Source organism: Ovis aries, chromosome X, assembly GCF_016772045.2.
Source record: "Ovis aries strain OAR_USU_Benz2616 breed Rambouillet chromosome X, ARS-UI_Ramb_v3.0, whole genome shotgun sequence".
Lineage (NCBI taxonomy): Eukaryota > Metazoa > Chordata > Mammalia > Artiodactyla > Bovidae > Ovis > Ovis aries.
The window spans coordinates 97,678,263-97,692,536 of NC_056080.1; the positions used below are offsets into that span (position 1 = coordinate 97,678,263).

At 49.0% G+C, this 14,274-nt stretch overlaps 1 protein-coding gene across 2 annotated transcripts; it reads right to left on the reverse strand.

The window, feature by feature from the left end:
* Positions 1–1,973: 1,973 nt before the first annotated feature.
* Positions 1,974–13,134, reverse strand: ZIC3 (Zic family member 3). 2 transcript variants are annotated; one of them, XM_027963262.3, is made up of 3 exons: positions 11,537–13,134; positions 10,229–10,392; positions 1,974–2,225 (listed from the first exon to the last, which is right to left on the reverse strand). In XM_027963262.3, exons 1-3 carry the CDS (start codon positions 12,588–12,590, stop codon positions 2,076–2,078), a joined length of 1,368 nt encoding a protein of 455 aa, XP_027819063.1. In that variant the 5' UTR covers positions 12,591–13,134; the 3' UTR covers positions 1,974–2,075. The 2 variants fall into 2 exon arrangements, with proteins under 2 accessions (XP_027819063.1, XP_027819062.1); XM_027963261.3 differs by lacking the exon at positions 1,974–2,225 and adding an exon at positions 7,154–9,399.
* Between the last annotated feature and the right edge of the window lie 1,140 nt (positions 13,135–14,274).

The following is a 14,274-nucleotide window of genomic DNA, read 5'->3' on the forward strand; positions in this document are numbered from 1 at the left end:
TTTTCCTTAAATGTGAACGCCAATTTTCACATTGTAAAATTGTCATTTAAATATAGTAAGAAGCTGTTGACTAAAGTAAAAAATTTTGTCAAATTAAACCATTAAATTACTATGTTTACAGATTTTTTAAGTACACAACTTACTTTTAATCTAAGAGTTAAGTGTATTCACTGGAAGATAATGAACAACAGGCATTTAATAACATTTTAATTTTATGTGTTTAAATATTCATAGCCATGTTCATAAACTCACATGCCTGATCCAGTGATTATGCTTATGAAATGCAGTATTTCTTAAATGCCCTAAGTCTCCATTTATATTCTGAAACTGCATTAATTTGCACCCAAGTACAAATCACTATGTTTTTAGTAAAATATTCCATAATATTAAAAGTACAAAACCACCCCAAAGCAATGAAACAATAGCTACCTGCAAGAGGAAAAGAAGTGAATTAACATTTGTCCAGGCCCTACTCTGTGCCAGGCTCTTTATGGACATTTTCTTGCTTAATCCTTAGAATAACCCTAGGAGGTGTTATTATCAGAGTGCAGTTGGCTCATGCACAACTTGGTAGTTTACCTTTCCAAGGGCTTTCTTAATAATCCCATTATAACACTCCACTGCCTGTCTGAAAGAACACAGTTCTTGTTCTTAAAAACAAAAACAAAACAAAAATTCCTACTAACATCTTTCTAGGGGGATATAAGAATGTCAAGTTCTAGGGAGCAAAGAATCACAGTCTTTCCTGACTGGACTGTACGCCAACTCTTGATGTAAATGAACAACAAAAATCAGAGGGAGAGGAGCAGTTTTTCCCTCTACTTAAAAAATTCCAGTATCATCAGTCTACTTAGCAGAAATTTTAATAAAATTGGATCTAAAGAACCAATAGCAATATACTCTATCAGGCTGCAATTTTATAATACCTCATCATGGCATAATCACGTCAAATAAATAGAATGATGGCCACTCAGAGATCACGTTAGATTACAGATGTTAAATTTAAAATGAGAAATCAAGTATCTGGAGTTTGAAGAATTTCTCTGAAGTGTCTTCATCTTCTCTAACACTACAGTTAATTAACAACAACTTGTGTTTTAATAACACCTATATTCCATGATTCTGTAAGTGTTCCAATCAATGGTTGCCAAGTTGTCTGCCCCAAGAACCACTTTGGAGCTTCTGAATTATATCCATATAATGTGCTATGCTGCAACGCCCCCTTTCCAAAGGCCCTCCTTTCTCCTTTAAGGTTATTTTCAGCTTTGTCTTTTCCTCTCTCATCCAGATAGCGGTGTTCAAATGCTCTTTTTTTCTCCAAACTCCTATCTCCAGTCCTTCCTTCTAATCATCCCAGTCAATCCTTGACTCTGAATTCCTCCCCTCCCCTGGAGGTCCCCAGGACCTCCCCAGCACCTGGCCCTGAGTTCCTCTGGGAAAACACTGTGAGCTCAAAACAGTTGGGGTCTGTTCAGGGGGGTGGGTCTTTTTCCCAAGTTTATTGCTCAGTGAAAGCCAAGCTATATCATGAAAGATGTGAATAGAATATAAATTGTCCCAATTCAACAGGTTAATCAAGGTTATTTGATCACTGAGGATTTAGTTAGGGGCTATGGTTGTCACTGCAATAAAACAATAATCACAAAAAATAATTTAAATGGTTTTATTTAAGTCGATTGTAGAGATCCTGGATGTTGCTTTTTGAACACAAACAAAAAATTAACAAAACAAGCATTCATATTTCTAGTTTTAAACACTTTAGTTCTACATGCGGAATGCAGATATTTGAAAGAGATTTTCAACAAGGTCAACACAATGCATGAGATAATACACACTGAATTAGGCTAGTCTTCACCTCCATCTTTGCGTTCATGATCCTAAATTGGCTGGAGGTGTGTGTGTGGGGGGGGTGTGCTTTTTCACTTTTTCATTTCACAAATGATTGCTCAACACAGAATGAAATACACCAAAGAAGAAAATAGTCTTTTTATACCTAGGGAAGAAGCTACTACTCTTAAAATGATCACTTCAAGGTAACAGACATCCAAATTGATGTGGTTTTCTTTGAAACCTCATCAGTAAATCATTTCTTGCACAGTAGGTTCGGCATTAACCCTGCATTTAGGATAGGTAGTGTTATGGAGGGCTGGCTGCTGCATACCAACGTCAGTATCAAGTTCTTCATCAGGAATTAGAGACTGTCCCGGATACCAAGCAGGACAACACTGGCAAAAAAACAAAAAGTGAACTGCAGATAGGTCAAAACAAGCTACATTTACTCTTAGAAAAATATCATAAAACATTACTGGATATGTTGTTTTAAATGCTAGCGTATAATAAAACACAATGGAATCTTCTATTTTTAACACCTTATGCTCAAATGGTCTTTACATAGGTTGTGTTTTAATAAAACACATTAGACAACATACACTATCAGAGAACAAACTTTAGAAACTTGACATTTGGTGAAGGCTATTTTTCCAGTTACTATAGGGCTCATATTTCTCTATTCATCAGATCAATAAACAGGCTGGACTGTCATCACATTAAAAATATACAAAATTGTTTGCTCTATTAGATGATTTTTAAAGAAATGTTTTCTTTAGTTTCAACAGATTTTTGGCAACAAGAATCTTATTCAAAGACGTTTTGCTCCTGTGTTATTATTAGTCTAAGTCCTCTGAACATTCCCCCCTTTAAAGGCTTCCTGCAAACTTAGTGTTTTTCAAGCTGTAAATTTCAATAGTGATGGTAGAAACCAAACCTCAGAGGGAAAAGCAGTGCCCTTTGGAGTTATCATTCAAACAAATATAAGAGTTCTACCAATTTGTCATTAGTCCAGTTTAGAAGAAATTCCATTCATGTAACTCTTATGAAAATCAACCAGTTTTACCATATCAAATGACCCAAAGAACACCGCAGGCATCCAGGGGAGATAGTTCACCAGTGCATCTTTAGCTTGATTCCAAAGTCAATCTTAGAGACGTTCTGGGCACTGCAGTTCTCAGAGAGACAAACTGCCTACCCATTGGCTAAAGATTTTTCAAGTTAATCAACTTTTCATTTTTGACACTTTTGGTACCAAGAGATTTAGCCAGGAAAAAGCTCAAATCTCAGGGTTCGAACTACAGCATGGAAAAATAAAGTATACAGCAAGCACCATCTACCTCCTTTGCTCTCTCAAAGATGTCAATACTCTATTCCAGTCAGAGGGTGGGGTGAAGAGGCTGAACCCTGGAAGCAAACTTCGCCCAAAGGGGTAAAAATCTGTTTGGTGGCTATTTCAAAACAAGTTTACAAACGGTAGAAGGGACTCCATCCCCTTTGATTTGCAGGAACCACGCATAAGAAAAGGACAGAAAATACTACAAGGCAGGCTTATTTTAATTGCCCAGGGGTTTCCAATGCAAAGCACGACAACTTAAATGCATATTCCAAATTCTTGCTCCAAAGCCGTCTTCTTTGTGCACTGAAAAGGAGGAAAGACAACCCCATCAATTGTTCTCTGCAGATAAAGGCACTGTTTTGCAGATTTCCCCCCAGATCTGCGCCAGCTTTGCTAATGACCTGCCCACCCACCTGGGGCCCTTCTCAAGGTGGCCCACGGGAGCTGGCCCACACCTTCAGGAGCCCAAATCCTCGCCAGTGGGCAGCCCAGAAGGCTGGCTTTTCGTTTAGCTGTTGGCCTCCACGAAGACGCCACCTGAAAGAATGCGTGCTGCTTATTTTCCTAGAGGAGACGGGGGTCAAAAACTACATTTTTAAAAGCCGACATTTTTTTTCCCCCTCACGAAAGACATCTGCTCCATTTTCCCTGCAGAGAAAACACGGACTCGAGATCCCAGAGCTACCAGGGGTTCTTTCACACGCCAGCATTAAGGCGGTTTAAGCAAAAGCTGAACGAAAGTTTTCGGAATCACGGCCTTCTCTCCTGTCCCTTTTTTCGTAAGACCACCAGCTGTTAACAGCACACACAAAAGCGCGCACAGTGCTATTTTTCATAGGCCCGCGTTTAAATGAGATATGCAGAAAACGGGGCCTGAGCAACGTGTAGGGTTCGAACTCGCAATGGCATATCCGTGCGGCTAATCCAGGGCACCCAGTTTGGAAATGGTGCCTCCGTGCTCCGCTCACGCGCCCCGCCATTGTCCTGGAAGGAACAGTGTCCACTCCTTGGCATTTTTCGCGACTCGAAGGTGCAGGAGCATCCCGACTCGGGCACGAAGCTCAAAACGGCATCCCCCACCCCGAGGGGTCGGAGAAGAAACGCTTTCTGTCGGGTCCGGAGGGTGGGGAGGCCTCGGGTAGATTTCAGGTCCAAGCCTCCCCCCACCCCGCCCGGGAACCCCAGCCCCCAGAAGGCTCGCCAACTTCCCACGCCCAGGATGCCCTGGAAGAACTTCTCCGCTTCCGTTTTTTTTTTTTTTTTTTTTTTAACAATTTTGCGCTCGGCCGCCACGACCTACATTCTCCCGCGAGGCGCTCCGAGCCGAGGAATAAAAGGGAGTTGAAACCACACAACAGTTCGGCAGCCCGCCGTCAGCGCTTAGCTGCGCTCCGCGGGGGTTCGCATCCGGCCGCCATGTTTCCGACCCGAGAGCCGCCCCAAAACCAGCCCCCTCTCTCCGTCCGGCCCTCCGCCCCCCTTCCCGGCCCGGCCGAGGCCGCGGCGCCGCCGAGCCGCTTTCAACTCTCCCCCGCCGCCCCCTCGCAGCGAAATCCGACTCGACGGCTGCGGGTTGTGCGCCTGCGCGCAGCGCGGGCTCGGGGCGCGGGCGGCCGGCGGTTCCCGGCCGAGGCTTGAAAAGGCCGGAGCGACGGGGCGCGGGGGAGGAGGGGGGCGGTCCGGGCCGGAGCCTCCGCTTTCCTCCCAGCGGGCCCCCGCTCCGGCCCCGGCGCGGCTCTCACACGTGCACGCTAAAAACCCACTTCAAAGTCTTGTTCTTGGCGCGGGGGCGGCCCCCTCTAGGCCAGCCCTTGAGCCCTCGCGCGGGCCGCGAATCGGGCTCCGAGCCCTGCCGGCCCTTCCAAAACCCTGGCGCGGCAATGAGACCGGGAGGGCCGGAAACCGGGGACTCTCATTGAAGAGCCCCGGGCGCCGGGATCGGCCTTCGGGCGTGCGAGTACCTCCCCTCCCTCCCCTACCCCACCGTCTTCAGAAAATGAATGGAACACAAAGTTTGCGGCCAGCGCTGCGCTGTGGCCTTCGGAGCTCACCATTGTTTTGGCTCATATTGACCCCAGGTCCGGATTAGGCAGCGGCTGATTCCTGCTTTACAGACCCGCCGGCCTAATGAGGCCGGGAGGCGATGGGGCGCGAAGCGTCCTCGGAGCCCGGGCGACCGCCGGCTTACGGCCGCCAAGGGCCCTGTAGGTGGAGGTCAAAGGGTCAGCGGGCCGAGACCGCAAGAGAATTGACCCTAGGAAATGAGGTCCCCTCCCCCCCGGCCCCAGCTTCGACCGGGCCTTGCAAGAACTTGGTGTGTGCATAGGGACCCCGGGCGCCCCCACCAGGGGCCTGAGGACCCCGAGCGGGAGCCCTGACTTCCGCGACGCCTCGTCCCGGAGCCGAGCCCGACTAGACTTAGGTCTCGTGGGGGAAGACCGCCCGAAAGAAAACCAGCCCGGCTGCGGGGCTGAGATCCCGCTCGGTTCAGGGGATGGGCAAACCGGTGGCGACTCTTTCAGAAGCAAGGCCCTTAGGCTTTTTTCGTTTGTTTTGGGGATTTTATAAGGGGAGAAGGAGCCAGGGGCGAAGAGACAGCGGGCGGCGAGGAGGGTGGGAGGGGCGAGGAAGTCCTGAACACAACTTTCCTAGGAGGCTTTGTGAACAGAGGCGGTCCCTGTTAGTTCTTCAACCTCCGCGGTAGTTAGGACCCACAGCCCTGCTTAGCCTGGACCCTGATCTTTAACCTTCCAAACTGGATGAAGTCCCGACTGCTGTCTGCCTGAAAATAGACACCTTCGTGGAAATCTTAAACTAAACCACCCATTTTGGAAAAGATAATGGACTTTTAACAAAGGTCTTACCAGGTACAAGAAGTAAAATAACCGTCTTCTTACTAAGAATCCAGCTGACACTCATGTTTTCCAGCCTGTCTATCTTTAGGGTTTCAAAGGTTTTTGTTGTTGGGCGGCGGGGGTGGGGGGTGAGTGCTTATTCTTTAAGAGACTTGCTGAAAATTGAAGAATATGTACTCCCAGAGTCAGATTATAGAAAGAAAATCTGTGAAAAGTTTTCTACTAAAATATGAAGTTTTCTTTGCAACAAATGACAAGGGCAGAGGGATAGACTGAGAAATAACGATGCTACATCCATATTAAAGGATATCATGTAGAGTGGCAAAACTTTCACATTATCTTAATATTGGTTATCATCATTGTTAATTCACATCTTCCCCTCTAGGACACAATGCTCTACTGTAAATTTTCATGGCAGAATAATTTCAAGCCTAGTAAAGAAAGATCAAACTTAATGTCTCCTAAGGAGATGGCTGTTTAATGTATTTAATGGGGGGGTGGGAGAAGCAAGTTTTTGAAACAATCTTGCATCCAACCCATCACTCTACTGTCATTTAAGGTTAGGTGAAGTTGGGGGTGGAGAGAAAATTCATAGAGAAAACAGTAAACTGTGGAAGTTAAATGCACATTTCAGAAGAAAAACATTACTTAGACTTCAGTTGGAACACATGTAAAGCCAATCTTATGAGTACACACTTTCTGAAAACTTGCTGAGCATTTAAAATGCTTTCTGGTTTGAAGTGAAGGAAAACTCCTGAAATAGGAATTTGGTCCAGCACCCTCAATGTCAAGGTCAAGACTAGAATGTCTGGGGGTAGGAGCAGTAGACTGACCAGGTTACCTGCTCACACTTGTGAAGGCATCCCAATCCGTTCATGGCATTCAGGCCTTTCCCTTAAAAAACCCGGAAAAAACCGTTCTCCACAAACAAGAAATCACATCCAAAGCAATTTGCAATTAGAAACTGTCAATAACTAATTGTCTATTGACAAAGATTAGTAGATAACTTGACTGTTTCAACTGTATCCAAGGAATCAAAGTTTCTTTTAATCATCAGAACTTCTCTGAGCATTTCAATTTAAGGTTGATTTATTTGAACATGGAAAAAAATCAGGCACCAAATACAAAAATGTTATAACATAAATAGTTGTGCCAAGACTTTATTTCTTCAAAAAGAACAATAAACAAAATTCTAGAATCAAAATGATTATGAATAATACCAAACTGACTGCCACCACAAATCCTAGAGTACTGCTCCTTCAAGAGAAGGAGATACTTAAGCCTATTCATTACATTTCTAAATTCTTTACAATTCCTTATCTCCACCATTCTATTTGCTGATTTGCAAGTTGGTTATTCATGCAGAGATTGGGCTCTCAATATTAAACAGCACCCTAAATTAGTAAAAAAAAAAAACCCTCAATACTCTACCCACTCCACCCCCCCCAAATAGTAATGTTTCTTTTTCATATAACAACTGTAAAAAAACTGTCTGTCCAAATGAGTTGCTTCACTTAAGATTAAACGGATTGTTAATATTTTATCACAAAGCAAACAACCATTTTTCATTGTTATTGATTTTAATGGAAACAATGCTCTTAACATCTTTGCCTACAAACCATGAACTTTTAAAAATACATATTTTGCAAATGTTTTTTCTTTCCATAATATTTCAGAACAGCTGCAGTTATTACACCGCTATAAAAATGTTATGAATAATTGTGATAATTACGAATTGAACTATATACAGCAAAACAAACCAACATGTGCCTTCCAAAATTGTAAATGGACTATGGTTCTTTTAAGAAGCACTTTAATCATAAGTAAGCATGCCTCGACTGGCCTTACTCGTCATCACTGTTTCAGACATATGCTTACTTTTGAAAATATATTGATAGCTAGATAGATTTGATAGGCAGATTAGATAAGTCATAGATACAAACATATATAGGTATATGGGTGATCTCTTGATAGAATAGACAGACATGCATCCTGCCACAATGTTCATTTTTATGTAAGATAATAAAAAACTAAGGGACATAAAACTCATTAGGTTACCTTAGGTTTATATATGTAGGGCAGGGACGATTAAATCCAGCTTCTCAGTCTTTGAAGTACAAGATTGAGATGTCATGGCCACTAACTGAATTGATCAGTAATATTTGATTTGCATGCCGAAAATCCAGGACAAACACATTTAAACTCGCAGTTAAACAACCATCTGAGCTAAAGAAAGGAGGGTCTTCCCAGATGGAAACTGACACTGTAAAGAATCTATACTGCAATAGAAAAATAATTTAACAATTAAAAAAGGGATCTGAGTGAGTTATAAATACCAACAAACAAGATTTCATTTGCTCATGTCTCCTCTTTGTAGAAGGAGGCTGTTACAAAACAAGAGAAAGGAGTCAGTGGTTCAAAAATTGTAAATTGTGTTCTTCTTTCAAAACAATAAAATTTAATGCTAAAGCGGTTATAATCAAAAGCTGTACAGAATTTGTTAGAAAACATTTATCCATAAATATTGTTCAGTTCCCGGCATTTGTAGCAATAATTAAATTACAAACGATAAATATGGCATCAATGGATATGTATTTACAAAAAAGAAAGTTATTACAAAAGGCAATTGTATACTAAACGTCACAATTTGTGTAGAATAACATCACATCCTTAGCCTGAAAAAATACTGACCAACAGTTTTAACCCCATTAGACAAAAATACATTCACAAGTGTAATGCTTTGAGGAAAAGTTCAAGACATAACAGGACTTTGGCACGGTTTAAGACTGTGAGAGTTTAAACAATCACCACTAAGGCGAAGATTTTTCCATCAGTTTTAGCATCACCACCACCAATAAGCCTTCCATAACTTCCTCTCAAGAAACAGAACAAGAGTTAAAATGAACTGAAGGCATTTAGGGATGGGGTGAGCAGAGAGCAAGAGAAAGGGGAGGAAAAAGCAGTGAGAAGATCTTTTTTTAATCCTTCAAATGCCAAAACATATTTTCTAATCCTGAGAAAAGGGCATGGCTACTTTTGGATCTTGCCCAAAAACCTTCCTGGACAATTGCAATTAACCAGATGTAGCCCTATATATGGCCTCTTGCCTTACAGCTCCATTTCCATCTGATTGGTCTCAGTTTTCTTTTTAAAATGCATTTGGTCCATTCTATGGTTAAACAGGGTTTGTGTTTGTCCTCAGACGTACCATTCGTTAAAATTGGGAGGAAGTCCAGGGTTGTGGCTGGTGCTAGTTTGAACTGCAGAAGGGGTTTTAGTGGTATCTTTACTGTTTGCAGAAGCTATAGCGGGTGGAGTGGAAGATTCATAGCCTGAACTGGCAGCAGGGGAGGAATCTGACCCTTGAGATTCATGAACCTAAAATTAACATGTATATATTATAATGAATATAATTCCAACTGGCATTGTGCAAGCAAAAACAAGAGCACTGTAAGAGCAAGACCGCCCAGTGACCCACTTAAAAGACAAAATGCTGCTGATTTGGGGGCTTTGTTTCTAATTTCCACATTACCGATGTGTAAGAAAACCCCAAGACATTCGTCAACAAACCAGTTTGAGTCCTAAGATTGGCATTGTGGAAAAGGAATAAAGTACTCTAGTTTATTCATGCCCCTTCAGAAATGCTTTCTCCGCAGCTGGAGCAGGGTAAGCACGTAGTCTTTGGGGCCCTATAAAATACTCCGGGCCCAAGTCTCGCCAAAACCGCTCTGGCTTGGGAAAGCAGGTACAGAGAAAGGTGGCACGGGCGCCCTGGGCGCTGCGAGGGCTCCGACAATTTTGTGGGAATGCCCCCGCGCTCCTCGGCCCTATTGTTTTACCGGAAGCCGAAGAAGAACGGAGCCCCCAGCCCCCCGCCCCCGCCCCCCGGGTTCGGCGCGGGCACTCTCAGTTCTCATCGCGGGTTGAGCCGGGGAGAGGCGGCCACTGCGACATCCAGTCCCGGCGAGCTCGGTTAGAGCTTCCCAGTAAACAACTGATCTTTCCCTCCGCTCCCTCCTCCTCCCCACTGCGCTCCCCCTCCCGGTACCCCCTCCCGGTCCCCCCAATGGGTTCAAGGTGTCAACGCTGGAGCAAATCGGATTTAACGTGGAAGATACAGGGTTGGCAGCGCGGGCGCTTCCGTTCCGCAGCCCGGTGTCGGGCAGAGTGTTTATAAACCGCCGACCGCTAATAAAGAGGTAATTACCTTCATGTGCTTGCGCAGGGAGCTCGGGTGCGTGTAGGACTTGTCGCACACTTTGCAGATATAGGGCTTGTCCGAGGTGTGCACATGCATGTGCTTCTTGCGGTCGCTGCTGTTGGCAAAGCGTCTGTCACAGCCTTCAAATTCACATTTAAAAGGTTTCTCACCTGCAAAAGGCAGAAACGCAAAGGGGGTGGGGAGGGGGGAAATAGAGTCAGGGCCAGGAGCGTCCTCCGGCCGAGCAGCGGGAGACAGAGCGCCCGGCGGTCTGCCCGGAGAGGGAGCGCCGACTGGGGGCTGCCGTGGCATCTCTTTTCCCTGGAGAAAAATGGAGAGCGCGAGTTGAGCCTGCTAGGGTGGGGAGCGGTGGTCGGGGGCGGGGGTAGGGCAGGGCCGGCCCAGAACCTGCCAGTCCCTTTGTTCTCGAACCGGAGGGCAAGACCCTGGCTCCTCCAAAGTTTCCCCCGAGTTGCGGTATCCCCGCCCCCCCTCCCCCCCGCAACCCGGCCCGGGGCCTCCGAGCGCTGCCGCGTTCCGCCGGTATCTCAGCGTGGCAGCCAAGCCCGGGAGGGACAATGGACCGAGGACGGGACAATCCCTTTTAGTTCCTCCTTTGTACCTTTTAATTTGCCTCTTTCAAATGCATCGGTTTTGCTAAGCCCAGCATTAAAAAGCTGAGGTCGTCGTACTTAACGTTCGAAAAGAGAAAACTATATAAATCCAGGGGGCTCCGGACAGTTTTACAAGATGCTCTGAACAAGCCACGAAACTGGGGTGCCTTTTCTACGTTAGCGTTCCTCCCGGAGGACTGAATTGAACCTGGAACTCCAAATAAAAATAGTTTGACAAAAGTACCAGTCATTTAATTAGGAGATGTGCCAATCAAGGGTAAAAAAGAGCGGAAGTAACCGAAAGTTAGTTTTCATTAGCATTTCTATGGTTGCCTCCCCCGACTGGGTGCCGAGAGCTAAGTCGCTTGTGAACAATTTCTCTGCACACGTTCGGAGTCCCTCCAGAGTAACCCAGAAAGAGACAAAAAGAGGCGGCGCCAGTGGGTTCCTGGGCGCGAGAAGGTTCCAATTAGTTCCTGAGACCACAGAGCCGTCCGCCCGGGAAGTTAGAACTGGGCAAAAGCGCCGCGGGGCGGGGAGGACGAGAGGTGGAGGGACAGTGACAGCGCTACTTCTTCCAACCGCCCCAGCGGGGCGCCGCCTCTCTCTACGGCCGCCACCCCTCGCTCCCTCGCGGTGCAGGTCGGCTTCGCGGCGCGCGGCCGCGGCGGACCCCGCGCCCGCCCGCCCTCCTCCTTACCTGTGTGGGTCCTCTTGTGGATCTTGAGGTTCTCGGAGCGGGCGAAGATCTTCCCGCAGCCCGGGAAGGGGCACGGGAAGGGCTTCTCGCCCGTGTGCACCCGAATGTGATTGACCAGTTTGTACTTCGCCTTGAAGGACTTGCCCTCGCGGGGGCACTCCTCCCAATAGCAGACGTGGTTGTTCTGCTCCGGGCCCCCCACATGCTCCATGGTGACATGTGTCACCAGCTCGTGCATGGTGCTGAAGGTCCGGTCGCAGCTCTTCTTGGGCCGGCTCAGCTGAGCCTCGTCGATCCACTTGCACGACAGCTCCTGCTTGATGGGCTGTCGCATGTAACGGAAGAAGGCGCCGGGCCCGTGGTGGGCCGCCACGTTCACGCCCATGTTCATGTTCATGGGGCTGTAGTTCGGGAACTGCGCGCCGGCCGTGTAGGGGTCCGTGCGCGGGCTGGCCACCGGGCGGTACGGGTCAGCGCGGCCGAACAGTTCTCCGCGCAGCCCCAGGTGGACCTGGTTGTTGTCCACGTGCCCGGTGGGCGACGGGTGCCCAGCGCCTTGGTCGTGCAACCCGGGGAAGAGCAGGTAGCCGGGGGGCTCAGAGATGCCAGCCGGAGCGTGCAGGCTACTCGCCGAGCCGGCGAAGAGCCCGTGCTGCCCGCCACCCGAGGCCGCCTCGCCGAGCCCGGAGCCGCGCTGGCGGAACAGAAAGTCGCGCGTGGAGTTGAAGGCGGCGGAGGCGGCTCCGCCGTAGCTGGGCACCTGGCCGGCGTGGTGATGGTGGTGATGGTGGTGGTGATGATGGCCCAGGGCGTTGGCGTAACCAGAACCCTGCGGCGTGAACGCTGAGCTCTGGCCAGAAGACAGATCGTGAGCCGCCGCGGGGCTCAGCTTGAAGGCGGCGGCGGCGGCGGCGGCGGCGTGGGGCGAGTCCCCGAAAGGAGTCAGCCCTATGCCCGCCGGCTCGCGGTTGGGCATCTCGTGGTGGCGCGGCGCGCCGAAGCTGCCCACTCCCAGCCCTGGGAACTGCGGGCCTCCGTCCAGGAGCATCGTCATGGGTGGTTCTTTTTCGACACCAGCGATCTCGCAGATGTGATCGAGGGTGCTTAAGGAGAGCTCCACAAAGTCGAAGTCGAAGAGGGGTGGCGACGGTTGGACACGGTGGTCGGGAGATCCCTCAGGCTGAAGCAGGGACTGCAACTTTCCGTCGCTGAGAGAGTCTCCTGCAGAGGGACAGGAGGGAGGAGGGGAAGTAGAAGGACCTGGAGGGGGGAGGAGGGGGGAGAAGGAGTGGGGAAGAAGGGAGGAGAAAAGATTCTGGAACTAGATCTGGTTTAACAAACTAACAGACGCGCACAAAGAAAAATAAGCAAAATAATAAGTGGAGGGCGGAGTTTGCCAATCCTGTCCCGGGCACCCCACCTCTCCCCGAGAGCGCAGAGCCGCGGGACCAGGAGGCTCGTGCCTCCCGGCTAGGGTGCGCTTAGAAGCAGAGCCGGCTCGCGGCCGGCAGGCAGGAGGCAGGAGGCAGGCTCGGTCCTCGCCGCTCGCCGCGCCAGTCCCAGCCTCTTCGCCTCCAGAGTAGTGTCCTTGGACTGATAAAGTCAATCACTCACTCCTCTCACATAAACCGAGCGGGAGGCCGCGCGGCGCGCGCCAATGAGGAGCCAGCTGGCCCGTGGTCACCTGACCCCCGGCCCCGCAGCCCATTGGCAGTCGCCACACTGATTGGCAGCGCGGAGCGGGGAACATGGCAGCCGCTGCCGAGCGACAGCCGCTGATTGGGCCGTGGCCCGGCGCCTGGCAGGTGAGGCGGCGGCGGCAGCGGCCGGGAACCCGCGAGTGGGCTCCGCGAGGCTGGCGCTGCCGTGGGGGAAGTGGAGCCAGGCTCGAGCCGGCGACCGGCGGGGTGGAGCCGGGGCCTCTCCCCGGCTTCCCCCTCGCCCGAAACGGGCGAACACCCCTCGCGCCCGCTTTACCCGCTTTTACCAAATGAACTCCTTGCCTCGCCAGGATCGTTCCCACCGTCGGCTGGGCGCTGGACGTCCAGTCCTGCCTGGGCGCCCCCACTCGCCGCCTCACCACCCCAAGAATGTGCCCCCGGGCACGGATCCCCCGGCGAGAACAACAGTTTCACTCTCGCGGCTCATTAGCCGCGTCCTCCCCACGCGCCGCGGTGGGTCCTGTTGACCCAAGAGGCAGGACCCAGGCCGGCCACCTCGCCGTCTGTGAACCGAGCGCTGCCGGCCGGCCGAGGCCCAAACGAGGAGAAATGGTTAGAATTAGAGCCATCTCCGTTACTTCCGTCTGAGCCAACCATTGGCTCTCAGTATGTGAGTAGTGGCTATAGTATACTGTCCTCGCCACTGTCCCCGCCACCCTCCCACATGACACAGCAGACACAACACAGCAAACACATGTAACACAGTAAACTCGCACACACCACACTAAACACGCTCTCAACTAAACACAGCAGTAAACACGCACAACAAACTACACACAAAAAGGGAAGCAGACACACAAAAAATTAAACACACAACAGTATACACACCCGCACGTATAACTGCAAACACACCGAAGCACAAATACTAAACATGCACAATGTACACAGCCTGGCACGCTGAACATGCAAACAGCGTGAACTACACAGCAAACTTACTGCACACACACTCTCTCTCTCTCACACACACACACACACACCGGATCAGTGCCTGTTTTCAAACCACTGGGCTAATCAGCT